Source organism: Anabrus simplex, chromosome 7, assembly GCF_040414725.1.
Source record: "Anabrus simplex isolate iqAnaSimp1 chromosome 7, ASM4041472v1, whole genome shotgun sequence".
Lineage (NCBI taxonomy): Eukaryota > Metazoa > Arthropoda > Insecta > Orthoptera > Tettigoniidae > Anabrus > Anabrus simplex.
The window spans coordinates 167,662,307-167,677,478 of NC_090271.1; the positions used below are offsets into that span (position 1 = coordinate 167,662,307).

At 39.7% G+C, this 15,172-nt stretch overlaps 1 protein-coding gene across 5 annotated transcripts in view; it reads right to left on the reverse strand.

Moving 5' to 3' along the window:
* The window catches only part of LOC136877760 (aminopeptidase N), a 210,109-nt gene that overhangs the window by 146,075 nt on the left and 48,862 nt on the right, over positions 1-15,172 (reverse strand). For all 5 annotated transcript variants that reach the window (XR_011018591.1, XR_011018592.1, XM_068228638.1 and 2 more), the window contains exons 4-5: positions 13,273-13,431; positions 7,022-7,330 (exon numbers count right to left, since the gene is read on the reverse strand). Coding sequence is in view for 3 of the 5 variants with exons in the window: in XM_068228638.1 (XP_068084739.1) it covers positions 7,022-7,330; positions 13,273-13,431 (468 nt within the window). In the remaining 2 variants the exon portion in view is untranslated. The remainder of the gene's footprint in view (positions 1-7,021; positions 7,331-13,272; positions 13,432-15,172) is intronic.

The window sequence follows — 15,172 nt, forward strand, 5'->3', positions numbered from 1 at the left end:
TAGCTTAAAAACAGGTATCTTTATGTTTTTCAAGATGCTTCACAAAGAATAACAACAAATACTGTTATTGCAACATCTATATTGATGTTATAATACATAATAGTGCCACTGAAGATAATTAATTGAATGAATAAATACATAAATATAATTATATATTTCACACTCAGATTTTACTGTTTGTTAGCTTCTACTGCTGCCTGCTGTCATTTCTTGATGGATGCAGTACTTTTGCATCCATCTCTTGGCACAGGCCAGAGCAAGGTGTAGCTTCCACTGAAGTCCCGGTCTCATCAATGGCTGTGACAATATGGAAGCTGCTGGGGTATGGGTGGTGCTGAGTAATGGCATTCAGAGTACAAACAGTGCGTCTGAGTGTTATGAAAGGTGTTGCTCATAGGGTCAGTCGTGCTGCAATAGCACTGCCTGGCCCAGTGAGGAAAGCAATGGCAAACTACCTCACTCCTCGTCTTGCCTAGTACGCCTCATTTTGGTACTGCCATTGGTTTTTGAGGATCCAACCAGCCTCTGGGCTGATGACCTGACAGACAGACAGCTTCTACTGCATGGGTCATGTGGCCAGAGTTGGGACAGCAGTGGGGAAATGATCCAAGCCTCTTTAATTATTGTGTTGGAAAATTCATTCATTGTTAAAATTATTTGTATAAGATATTTCTTTTGGAAGAATTATGTTTTTGGAATTATGAATATTTTGAACATTGTAAAAATTACGTTTGGAAAAATTTTGTATTTAAATTATCATGTTGCGAGTTTAAAAAAAAGTATCTAAATTTTGAGGCAGCGTGTACTTACACGTGCCACTTTTGGTAGCAAAATTAATGTTGCGTAGTGTTGCGCAAAAGAAAGATCTTGAACATTAATCTGCGGAAATGAAGAGAACACTGATTGGTAGGAATAACAAAAATGTAATTGGTGAATGTGAAAGTCGGGAAAAAAATTCTATAGCCTGATTGGTTACCTCATGCTTGCATCATTTCCGGCTTTTCGATTTCTTCTGCTCCTTGTGGGAGTGAAGCTTGCTATCGCGTCTTTTGCTTCTGACTAGCCTAGAGGGTGGATGCACTCTAGCTGTCCCGTTATGGGATACCTGTCTCGGGGTAAGCATTATTTATTCTTGGTTTTTCGGACATGCCATTAAGTCTCGGGTTAACCCCAGGAGACCACCAGCAGGAAGGATCATTTCATTGTGTGACAGGCTGTAAGCGCTCCATCGGACCAAAGGCAAACATTCTATCCATTTAGCCACAAAGCCGGACTTTCATTTGCTAAACCTTAGGCTACCATCTCCACTGATCAGGGGTCGAGCATTGGCAGTAGCAGAGGCCAGGGCAGTAGCCTGTAAAGCAGTCTTGATAACACAGCAGGCTTCTCCGGTTTTTACTGGCTGCAGCTCAAGACGCTGAAGGCTTGACGTAACATAAGTTTAGTGGTAGGCCATGTCTTAATCCCAGCATACGCCACTGAATATGTCCAGAAAATTATATGACCATGTATGCTTCCCTTCCTGGTGCAGCTCAACAACCCTATTTTCCAGCAGAATAATGTCCAGCCTCACATACTATGGGTATTTCTGGTCTGCTTTTATGATTTTAACATGCTTCCTCAGCCAGCAAGGTCTCCAGACCTCTTCCCCCATTGAGAACATTTGGGACCAGATTGGATGGCAACTTTGGCCAGTGGCAACTAGGGGAGATTTGGAGGATCAATTGCACCAACTGTGGCAGGAGAATATCTGACATCTATATGCCTCCAATCCCACCAATATCACCATCTGTCTATATGCTATGGATAGTCCATCACCATAATAAGTGCATCTCGCAAGTATCTGTTATTTTGCAATGAATGCTTGGTATATTTTGATATTTTTTAAATATTATTGTATTGTGTGCCTGTACCCACTTGGGTGGTCCTGCAAAGGCTCTTTCATGGAGTGCAATTTTTGTTGTTGTTGCAAATGAGTTTATGCATGTATGTATGTATGTATGTAGGCTTACATATGTTGGTTTGTACAAGTATCATGTGAATGTGGTATAAAAGCATGTATGAAACTCGGAATATATTTTATGATTGCCTTAAATTAGATGCTGGGATAACTGACATTATCAAAGGAGAAAGGGAGCTGAAAGAGGGGTTGGAATGGTTTCTTGGTGATATTTTGAAATCAGACAGCTTTATTTATAAATGATTCAAACAAAATTTTCTTTAAATTTAACTTTGAACATTTTATGTCGTGACAGTTTTTCTGATGGAATTATACCTGACTGATATATTGTGAATACATACATACATACATTATCATTAAAGACTGTTAGGCCTTTCAGCGTTCAGTCTACAAGCCTCTGAGAATTTACTAAATGTCGCCACAATCCTCGATTTGCAACTAGTGTTGTGGCCTCATTTAGTTCTATACCTCTTATCTTTAAATTGTTAGAAACTGAGCCTAACCATCATCGTCTTGGTCTCCCTCTACTTCTCTTACCCTCCATAACAGAGTCCATTATACTCCTAGGAAACCTATCCTCCTCCATTCGCCTCACATGACCCCACCACCGAAGCCGCTTTATGCGTACAGCTTCATCCATCGAGTTCATTCCTAAATTAGCCTTTATATCCTCATTCCGAGTACCCTCCTGCCATTGTTCCCACCTGTTTGTACCAACAATCATTCTTGCTACTTTCATGTCTGTTACTTCTAACTTATGAATAAGATATCCTGAGTCCACGCAGCTTTCGCTCCCGTAAAGCAAAGTTGGTCTGAAAACAGACCGATGTAAAGATAGTTTCGTCTGGGAGCTGACTTCCTTCTTACAGAATACTGCTGATCGCAACTGCGAGCTCACTGCATTAGCTTTACTACACCTTGATTCAATCTCACTTACTATATTACCATCCTGGGAGAACACACAACCTAAATACTTGAAATTATCGACCTGTTCTAGCTTTGTATCACCAATGTGACATTCAATTCTGTTGAATTTCTTACCTACTGACATCAATTTAGTCTTCGAGAGGCTAAATTTCATACCATACTCATTGCACCTATTTTCAAGTTCCAAGATATTAGACCGCAGGCTTTCGGCACAGTCTGCCATTAAGACCAAGTCGTCAGCATAGGCCAAACTGCTTACTACATTTCCACCTAACTGAATCCCTCCCTGCCATTTTATACCTTTCAGCAGATGATCCATGTAAACTACGAACAGCAAAGGTGAAAGATTACAGCGTTGTCTAACTCCTGTAAGTACCCTGAACCAAGAACTCATTCTACCATCAATTCTCACTGAAGCCCAATTGTCAACATAAATGCCTTTAATTGATTTTAATAATCTACCTTTAATTCCATAGTCCCCCAGTATGGCGAACATCTTTACCCGCGGTACCCTGTCATATGCTTTCTCTAGATCTACGAAACATAAACACAACTGCCTATTCCTCTCGTAGCATTTTTCAATTACCTGGCGCATACTGAAAATCTGATCCTGACAGCCTCTCTGTGGTCTGAAACCACACTGGTTTTCATCCAACTTCCTCTCAACGACTGATCGCACCCTCCCTTCCAAGATGCCAGTGAATACTTTGCCTGGTATACTAATCAATGAGATACCTCGATAGTTGTTGCAATCCTTCCTGTTCCCTTGCTTATAGATAGGTGGAATTACTGCTTTTGTCCAATCTGAAGGTACCTTACCAACACTCCACGCTAATTTTACTACTCTATGAAGCCATTTCATCCTTGCCTTCCCACTATACTTCACTATTTCAGGTCTAATTTCATCTATTCCTGCTGCCTTATGACAATGGAGTTTATTTACTATCCTTTCCACTTCCTCAAGCATAATTTCCCCAACATCATTTTCCTCCTCCCCATGAGCTTGGCTGTTTGCAACACCACCATGATGATTTCCTTTTACATTGAGAAGATGTTCAAAATATTCCCTCCACCTCTCCAGTGATTCCCTGGGATCTATTATGAGTTCACCTGAATTACTGAAAACACTGTTCATTTCCTTTTTCCTTCCCTTCCTAAGATTCTTTATTGCTGTCCAGAAAGGTTTCCCTGCTGCTTGACCTAGCCTTTCCAGGTTATTACCAAAATCTTTCCATGACTTCTTTTTGGATTCAACAACTATTTGTTTCGCTCTGTTTCTTTCATCTACATACAACTCCCTGTCTGCCTCGGCCCTTGTTTGGAGCCATTTCTGATAAGCCTTCTTTTTACGTTTAGAGGCTGCTCTCACTTCAGCATTCCACCAAGATGTTCGCCTTTTCCCATCTTTACACACAGTTGTTCCTAGGCATTCCCTTGCTGTTTCTACTTCAGCATCCTTGTATGCCACCCATTCACTTTCTATATCCTGAACCTGCTTACTGTCTACTGTTCGAAACTTCTCACTAATCATATCCATGTACTTCTGTCTAATTTCCTCGTCCTGGATATTTTCTACCCTTATTCGTTTGCAGACAGATTTCACTTTCTCTACCTTAGGCCTAGAGATAATTAGTTCACTACAGATCAAATAGTGGTCTGTATCATCAAAAAATCCGCAAAAAACTCGTACATTCCTAACAGATTTCCTGAATTCAAAGTCTGTTAAGATATAGTCTATTATGGATCTGGTACCCCTAGCCTCCCATGTGTAGCGGTGAATAGCCTTATGCTTGAAGAATGTATTCGTAACAGCTAAACCCATACTAGCTCAGAAGTCCAGCGAACGCTTCCCATTCCCATTAGCTTCCATATCTTCCCCACATTTACCAATCACCCTTTCGTATCCTTCAGTTCTATTCCCTACTCTCGCATTGAAATCGCCCGTTAGCACTATTCTATCCTTGCTGTTGACCCTGACCACGATGTCACTCAATGCTTCATAAAACTTGTCAACTTCATCCTCATCTGCACCCTCACATGGTGAATACATGGACACAATTCTTGTCCTAATTCCTCCCACTGACAAATCTACCCACATCATTCGCTCATTTACGTGCCTAACAGAAACTATGTTGCGTGCAATGGTATTCCTGATAAAGAGCCCTACCCCAGACTCTGCCCTTCGTTTTAATACCCGTCAAGTACACTTTATAGTCACCTATCTCTTCCTCATTATCTCCCCTTACCCGAATATCACTTACTCCTAGCACATCCAGATGCATCCTCTTTGCTGACTCAGCCAGTTCTACCTTCTTTCTTCCATAAGCCCCATTAATATTGATAGCTCCCCATCGAATTCTATTTCGCTCGCCAAGTTGTTTCCAAGGAGTCCCTCGCCTGTCAAATGGGAGTGGGACTCCATTACTCCCATAGGTCCGAGGCTTGCTTAAAGTGTTCTGAGCTCGGTAAATTCATGAAGCAGGATGCTACCCTACTTACACATAGTCCAAGTGAGGATCTCTCCTCTAACGGGTTATGGACCACCGGTGAATTGTATAGTCCTAGCCGCCTGAGCACAAGGAGGGCCACGACTCAGAATATGTCCGAGATGCCCACTCCCATTCCGTAGCAACTGGTATCCCGACTCTCAGGACCACTTACTAGGCCACTCAGCCGTTGCCCATGGTTCACGAACTAGGACGTGACTATAGTAACCCACATGATATATTGTGAATAATCTACGAAATGGTACCGCTGTTTTGAACCTTAAATCTTGGGATCTGGGCCCATTCTGGAACTAATAAACAGTAAGTTTGAACTGACTGACTATTGTTACTTAATGTGTAAGCTGTCTTTTCAGCTACTACTCACCTCCAATAGGTGGTATTAGTGCTTCAGTTGTACAAAGACTAGCCCGTTGTAATCATTCGTGAGAAAGTAGTGATTTAAATTCATATAATACATGCCAGTGTGACACCACTTCTGCCTGCCAATCCAAGCTGGTTTGAATCTCACTGTCATATGTTTAGTTCATAATCAATTTATATTTTGCCATAATTGATATAAAACTTCTGCAAACAAAGATTTTATTCATAGCTAGTTCAGAGGAAAATCAAATGGGCATAAATAATTCCACATTATAAAAATGTTCAAGTTTAGGAATCAATTAATTCTGTGTTTGAAGTTTTTTGAACCTTCAGTTTTAGTGCTAAGCTCAATGAACATGTCTGAACGAGTACAAATAAAGTAAGGAATGGTGAGCAAAAATTTCTTCCATGACCTGAACATGATCCCAGTGCAAAATAACTCAAGTCTGTAGGCAAAACGCTACCACTAGACCACCCATGAAGAGCTGGCTGTGGGAGTAAAATAAGAATACAGTTCCTTCATACATACATACCATTTAGCTTGCCAAATTTTATTGTTATTTTCTTGCAAACGGTAGAGAGGAATGCTTTATTACTTCAGAATTTTGTTATACCTAACATCTGCTATTAATAAATGTAATATCAATAAAATCTGTGGCCTGAATGTCTGAGGGTCTGGTTATTAGACTCAAGAGAGGCTTCAAAAGAGCTCCTTCTACCAACAAGAGAGGACTTTTCTTTGGGATGCTAATATTTTAAAGAAAGCAATGGGAATTTCAACAGCTACTGCATACCGTTCTTGACTTATGATGTCAAAAGATGCAACGTAATGAAGAGAGACTCATTAAGACTGCAGGCATCAGAGTTGAAGCCCCTAAGATCCACTATCCAGGAAACTAGGATGTACATGTTAATAAATTAAGTGATGAGGCAGGAAGTTGGGATTAAGACATCTCTATTGGACAGAAGTAACACATACAGACTATGATGGTTCAGAAACGTGATGAGATGGGAGCCGATGAGAACAGCCCAAGTACACTTAGAAGGAGAGGTAGAAGAAAAACATCTTGTTGGAAGACTTAGAACTAGCTGGATGGAGAGGATCAAGACTGATATAGCATCAGCCAGAGGAAGGGCGCTGGATGATGTCATGAAGAACAAGACATTCATGTGTGTCTGTGATGCAAATAGGTATGAGTTTCTCAAGATATACAGACAAAAATAATTTGATTGTGGTGGGGAAAAGAGAAAGTAACGTGACACTCACGTGTATGTGATGAGACCCCAGTTCTCTGTCCCAAGTATTCTGGACATACTTGCTAGTGGTGGAATGGCAATGTTATCCAGTTTAGGCAGCATAAATGGCAGACCAGTGAACTTTTCCAGTTCTGCCAACAAGGGCAGCCCTAACTCCACCATCAAAGAGGCTTCAGCTTCCTTTCCTGGTTGTACCCATACTGAGAAGTTCCTAGCCCCATGTACACCTACCAAGTTTGACACTACAAAGCCTACAAGATATGTTGACATAGGAACAGACTCTTGGAAGCGGCTCCACACCCATCCAGGATGGTCAGACCTGTAACAAGACAGAAGAGGGACAACATGTACAGTGGTTCAATGTTAGTGGGGAAGAGCTTTGTCTCTAAAGTTGCTTCATAACTGTTGAGATATCTCTAGTATAAAAGCCATATAATATAAAATCTACTCCTCTTCAAGCGGCTAAAATTATCTTGTAAAAGTTCATAATATCTCCTTGAGTATAATATAAATTTCTTGTACAGGGTCTTTATTTCATAACTGTGCAGCAGCACCACTCAATCCGTGGCAAGTTGCTACGATGACATTTGTCAGCTGGCCGGTAAAATGTACTCCATATGTGTATACTACTCAGCATCAAATAAAACTCATGTCTGGTGAAACTAAGAGACTAAAAACTTACTTGGCATTAAGGGAAATGTTGAAAGTGAGCTCTCAAACACATCTGGCATATCACTGAACAAGTTTGCAGATGCTTGGTGAATCTCATCCTTTGAGGTGTTCCATATGGCTTGCTGAATATTCTCCCATAGTTTTTCTCTTATGTGGGGATTGCTGACGCACTTTTCCTTTCAACAGCTCTTACAGATAATAATCACGGAGATTGAAATTGAGATATCTAGCAAGCCAGTTAACCACACAATGCTCAAAAATGCCCCTTGTTTTTACCATAGATCAATTGTCAGAGAATACTATTACATTACTGTATTTCTTTCTTCATCTCTCATCTCTTCAAATGAGGTCTATGTGTTGGTCAGTTTTTTTAGTTAAATGGAAAAATATAGGCCCTGCAATCCTGTGGGAACTAATTGCACACTACACTCCAACCTTGAAATCATGAACCTGTCGGACATGAAGACAGTGGAGATTTTGTGCATTTCAGTAGCAATTGTTCTAACTATTCATACAACCACTGAAATGAATCCATACCTCATCAGTAAAGAATAACACAAGGTAGCTTTAAAAAGTAAGGTTGCAATAACTCACATGGAGAAACTTCAGATTCAAAAGGATGCGTAATTTTAGGGCACTGATATACAGTACTATAGTACTATTCAACATAGTTATCATTCTCGTCCAAAGATTTGTTCCAACAGTACACCAAGACATCAATGCTGGCATGGAAGAAATCTATGTCCAGTCCCTGAAGCCACTTTGTGATGGCATGTTGAATGGCTGCATTGTCACTGAATTGCTTACCACCAAGGTGATTCTTCAACAGTCTGAAGAGATGTAAATCACTGCGTGCCAAGTTGGGGCTGTAGAGAGGATGATCCAGTACCTCCAACCAAAAGCACTGTGAAAATTCATGCATGCTGTTGGCTGCATGGGGCCCGACATTGTTGTGCAGCAACTCAATGCTGCTGAGAGAAGTCCTGATCGTTTTCTGCAAATTGCTACCTGAAAATGCTCCAGTGTGCTGCAGTAACTAGCAACATTCACTGTCACTCCCCTAGTGAGAAAATCAACCATCTGGACCATAAATCACAGTTGGACTTGAATATAAGATAGTTATGTATTATTAAATACCGAATTCCTATTTGGACAATAGATGCCAGGAAATTTGTGAATGAATTGAAACTGGTTCTCCTTGACAGATGTATACAGATGAATACTTCATATAGCACTCCAAAATGAAAACACGTTTTCCTAATGTAAACATCACTTTTTAAGCAGCATTGTCATACAGAAACAACACTGCCAAAATAAAATGTATCAACAGTAGAGCAATGGTAATGATACTGAACTTTTGCTTAAGTAAATAAGGTGACTTCATTTATCAATCCCAGGTATCAACAGAATATCACCCTTCTCAGTTGCCAGTCTGAGACTGCAAAAACTTCCAGTATCGCAGCTGAGCATGAATAGATCGCCATATGACTAGTATTGCATCTACCTTGCACAGCTTTATTATAAAGACCCTGTATAAACTATTTTATATCAACATTAATACTATCACTAGGTATAGAAATGAATTCCTCTTCTGCTGCAACTTTTCCTACTCCCTGGCGGGGTTATGAGTGCAATCTGTGTGGCACATATTTACTTCCTGATGCTAACTCTATGTAGAAGAATGTATTGATTACCGGTACGTGCTTCTATTGTGGTTGATAGTGTGGTGAGTTGTGTGAAGAGGTGTGTATTAAGACAAACATCCAGTTCCTAAGCCAAAAAACTAACTAGACCACAGCCAAATTCCTTATCCTGGCAGGAAATCAAACACAGGGCCCTCTGAACTACACTAAATCAAAAGCAAAGATAATAAGATGTGGGCATCTTAAATGATTGGACTAACTATCAAAGAACAGTAAGAGAATGGTCAGAGCTAGAACTGTGCAGGAAAACGGTCTAGAAAACAACACTAAAAGGAAGAGATGGAGCAACGGTATGAAGCAGAGTATAAAGAAAAGAGTTACAGAACACCAGATAACCCAAGACAGGGAATTCTATTGGACAGACAGAAGTGTACAGTTAAAAAATAAGTATTCAGAAAGACTCCACAATGTGTCAATCTGGACCATTCAGCATCGGCTTTAGAAACATTTGCAACTTTCAACTCAGAGTACTGCCAAGAAATCACTTCTCACTGAGGTAATGGAGGACATATCAACACTGGACATCAGAGGATTGGAGGAAGGTAAAGTTTTTTGATAAAAGTACTTTTGGGCTGGTCATACAATGGGTCAGATTGATAAGAGGGCCAATTAATGTTTTGCTGTACAACCCAAGGTGTACCGTTAAGACTGTTAACACATCCTCTGTCCTGTGAACCACATGTGGCTCACAAAACGTGGCACTGAGATATCTTACTATGCTTGTGAACCACATGTGGCTCACGGGATGCTTAAAACTCCTATGGCTAATATTTCCATAGAACTCACTAGGATTGCACAGTATTTGGTGAGGACTTGCTTGAACGGTAATGAAGTAAAAAAAATAAAGTGGGACATACGGAAAAGTGTTTTTATGTCTTAAGTAAATTACAAATTTAAAAATATGAAAAATTCAACGAGGTACATACAGTACATGTATTGTGTTTTACATATGTTTCATCTGGAAGCAAGACAATAATAATATGGCTTTATGTCCCACTAACTACTTTTACAGTTTTTGGAGATGCTGAAGTGCTGGAATTTAGTCCCACAGGAGTTCTTTTACATGCCAGTAAATCTACCGGCATGAGGCTGATGTATTTGAGCACCTTCAAATACCACTGGACTGAGCCAGGATCAAACCTGCCAAGTTGGGGTCAGAAGGCCAGCGCCTCAACTGTCTGAGCCACTCAGCTCAGCAGGAAGCAAGACAGGCAATATACTTTTTTTGCACATAATACATTCAGTGTCAATTTGTTTTAAATTTTTTAGTGGCATTTTCCCAACTTTCATCATTTTTTCTTCGGTTGTCATAGCACCCGGAGCAACGTTTCCTCATAACTTTACAGTCTTCTTTCCTCTCTATTTTAGTTAGAAAATGCTGTGTTCTAACCGATGTAGATGGTCTTGAAGCTGATGTACCTGCCGCAAGTTGATTGCACAATTGCAGGAATTCTCATATTATTTCTTGCTGTGCCTGCAGCATAGTCAATCTTGATTTCCTATTTGCAGTTGGATGTAATTGTTGATATAACAATGTGGCATTTGTTACTGACGTACATATCACTACATCAAGTGCTACTTTTTTCTACCATGTTAAGGACTTTGGATCATAATAGCTTGAAAACTGATCAGACACATCTATGCCTTTCTTACAGCCATTGTAGTCTACCACAGCCTTTGGTTTTAGGTTTTGGCTGACATCTGCATCTCAATCCCATGGCAAGTTGAAATCATAACAACATCTTGCTTGTCTTTCCATTTCAAGACAGTTATATTTTCTTTCTGACGTGCAGTAACATAACCTATTATGGGGGCCATCTTCTTTACTTTTATGGCCCATAGGAGGTCTGTTCTATTCATGTGCAGAGTGCCACACAGATCTGTCTTTTGCTGTAGTAGATATTTAGCTAATCCAACGGTATTGTACTAGTTATCACACACTGCAATCCATCCAGCTTCCAGCAAATCATCGCACAAAAGAACTACTACACTTCCTGGCTCATCTAAATAGTCAATTACAGGGTCACGTCCTATATAGATACGATAATTCCATACATATCCATCTTGTGTGCACAGTTTATAGATCTTGAGACCATATTTGTGGGATTTTGACAGAATATATTGGCGGAAACATATTCTACCCCTCAAAGGCATCATAGATCCATCAATAGACTCTTCCAGTTGTTGACAACAATGTCTAGTAGTGGCTTTATTTTGTACAGGCGATCAGTCGGATCTCTGGGAAGTGTATTATCGGCAAAGTGCCAACAACGTAGTATGGGTGAGAAATGGCTGTATGAAATGTTTACATTATGAAATATTGGATGATAATGTATCAGATCTACCTTCCAGTATGATTCTAATGTGGGAAACTGCACAATGCCCATCAACATATATAAGCTTATCAATTTCAGTAGTTCCTTTCGTATCACATCTGTCAACCTCTTCATGCGGCTATACCTAGCCATGTCCATCTTTTGCTTCTATTGGAACGTATACAAGTTAGTCTGTATTGCCATAAGGTCGAATACTTCATCACTCAAAATTTGCCGATAAATAGACACAACAGATTGTTCACTTTGGATATGAAGGATTGGCCTTTTGTCACACTGTTGACATGACAATGATAATATTACATCACACCTTCCATATTTTTTATATATCCTATTTATTTCTTCACGGGATTGGCACATTACCTCTTTGGCTGTCCAGTTTTTGGGACCAGCAGACCATGTGAATGGATCTTTGGGACTACTCATACCTGCTGTAGATTCTGCTGCAGATGGTTCCACAACATATGACACATTACTATCTGAATGTGGAATTTCACCAGCATTGAAATTAGGATTGGCAATATCATAACACAAAAGAATACTTGCTTCTTGGATATCGCTGCCATCTTCATTTGAAACAGATTCATTGTCACTGAACTCAAAATCACTCTCCTCCAACATCCGCTGCAATTGCTCAACTGTTACTTTATGAGGCATCTTCACAAGAACATAATAAGAGACACTATAACCTTCCTCTAAGCATACTTGACTCAGTGTTGCCAGTAATGTAACAATGTAACAAACGAAGAATCGGACTGTGAAACACACATGATTCACAGATGTGCAAGGACTAAAAGGTCTTACCACGCCCATGAGCCACATGTGGTTCACGGAAGTTATACTGATGTATCACTGTCAAATTTACTTTTTTTTCTTTTCCGTCAGCTGCGATTATGGCACTATGAAAGGACCTTCATTAGTAAAAGTCATTTGGACTTACTTGGCTGTTTTCATGTTCTGTTTTGGACAGGGAATTTGTTAAACATCCCGATATTGTGACGGTGTGGGGATTTAGTGGTTTTTATGTTCGGGGATGGCAAAGAATCTCACCATGAATGGAAGCAGGTAACTAGAGGTTTTGGAAGATCATTCGCTGAATTTTTATCATATCAATTAATGTCACCGATTCATTCATGCTTGAATGGCCAGGTAACTTTGGAACCACCTGAAATATAAGATTCAAGAGGTACAACCATTAAACATCAAGGAGCTACAAGAGGTTCTGAAGAAGTTATGAGTGTATACAAATAAACTGGAATATTCAATGCCCAGATGACTACATAATACTGTAAAAGTGAAGGGAAACATGTGAGTACCATCAGGGAATATTTGTTGTTTTTATGGTATGCTTCTTCGTGTAGAGATTTCCATTGCAGCTGTGTATATAAGAATGTATCTCTATATTTTTTTTAAAAACCTTTATCTTTGCTTTTATGAAAACCAAATGTGTGAATCTATAGGCTACTTCATACATACTGTACTGCAGTATAGCAGGCTATTATAAGATGATTTTCTTATAAGAAGTAAATTAAATGAGAATACTATTGTCTTACACTGGTTCTGAAGCTTCCATCAGAGGCATGTTGGACAATGCATGCTTGCCTGGTGGAGTTGCTATACTGATACTAAACCGAGCCTTGAAGCTAGGCTCATCGAAGCAGGGAAATGCATAGCGTGCTCCATTAGGTTCAAAATGAGTCAGCAGTATCCATCTAAAACAAAATTAAACAGATTCTTACCTTATTTCAATACCATAGTCAAATGTAAGATAAAAATCTTCTGAAATGAATAACATTTAATAACATTGATGACATGAATGTAGATTGCTTCAGGCTATATGAGTGTTTGAAGATTTGTTTGTATTTATATTCATCCTCTGAGTTCTCCTTGTACACTTTAAATATCCACCTATCTTTTCAAAGAACATATTTATTTTTATATGCTTCTCCCTCTGTGCCTGTTATCAGTACTAAGGTAAGGTAAGTTAAGGGTGTACTCTGCCCGAAAGCAGGTCCGAACCTCCGCAGAGGTGTGCCTGAGCCAGAGTTTACATACGGTAGGGTTGCCAGTTCCTTTCCACTCCTCCATTCCCTTACCCCCACCAACAGCGCGTGGCAACCCATCCAAATCATGACCACGCCCAATGTTGCTTAACTTCAGAGATCTCACGGGATCCGGTGTTTCAACACGGCTACGGCCATTGGTTTTATCAGTACTAAGTCTCAAATATTTTATATATTCGAACTATAAAACTACCGATCAAGCTGGCTGCATGATTTGGGTCACATAGGAGTGAGCTTGCATTAGAGAGATGGTGGGTCCAAACCCCACTATTAGCAGCTCTGAAGATGGTTTTCCATGGTTTCCCATTTTCCCATTTTCCCATGCTGAGGCTGTATCTCAGTTAAGGCCATGGTCACCTCCTTTCCATTCCCAGCACTGCCTTATCCCATTGTCCCCATAAGAGCTGTCTGTTTTGGTTCGACATACAACAGCTAGCTAAAAATAACTTTAAAGTTATAGAACCATTACATTAGTGATGTGTGTAACTGGAGTAGAATACAAATTTTGAAGCAAAAGTTCTGGTAAATATGTTATTACATAGGTTAAAGCAGTCTTGCACTGAAGAAACCCTTGCAGAATGTGAAACAGTATATTGACTGCCAGATGGTTCTTCATAATCATCTTCATCATAGTAATTTTTTCGCTCCAGCAAGCCGGGTGCGGTTGTGTACGAGCATCCTCCAGTTTGTTCTATCCATCCACAGATGCTGCTCATATGTGCGACACCAGTTCACATCTCTAATTTCAAGGTCCTTCATTATCTGTTTTTTCCCAAACATCACGAGGTCTTCCTCTTGGTCTCTTCTCAGGAACATTGTGGTTAAAGTATGTTCGAATAGTCAATTGACCAGGAAGTGGATCACTGGTAAATTCACTTGTTGCCATACCTATGTTGAAAATAAAAGAAAGGACTAAAAGGGAGGCATGCACCGAGGTAAAGCATTCAAATGGCAAAATATGCTGAACATTATAAAGCAAAAGGCACACAAACCAATCCAAAGGAATCAGGCAGTGAACACGTCCTATTAAAACTCTTTCACACACCCACACATCCACGGACCCAAAATATCAAACTCAATGACTGAAATGGCAATATGGTGACAAAACACATCCAGTCGGTCACCACAATGATCACAAAAGTTGAAATTTCAGCGAAGGTTCCACCTGTTCAATACAAAGTGTATATTGTACAAGATAGTGTTTACAACATGTTTTTATTCAAGGGACCAGTTTCGACACATTTCTGAAGCATCATCATCAGCCTAAATTACAAAACTAACAAGATACATAATAGGTTATGATAACAATGTATAAACATAGTGACACAAATTTTTTTGACAATTCACATTTAAAAATTGTGGGTTTTATAAAATATTTAACATGTTTTTG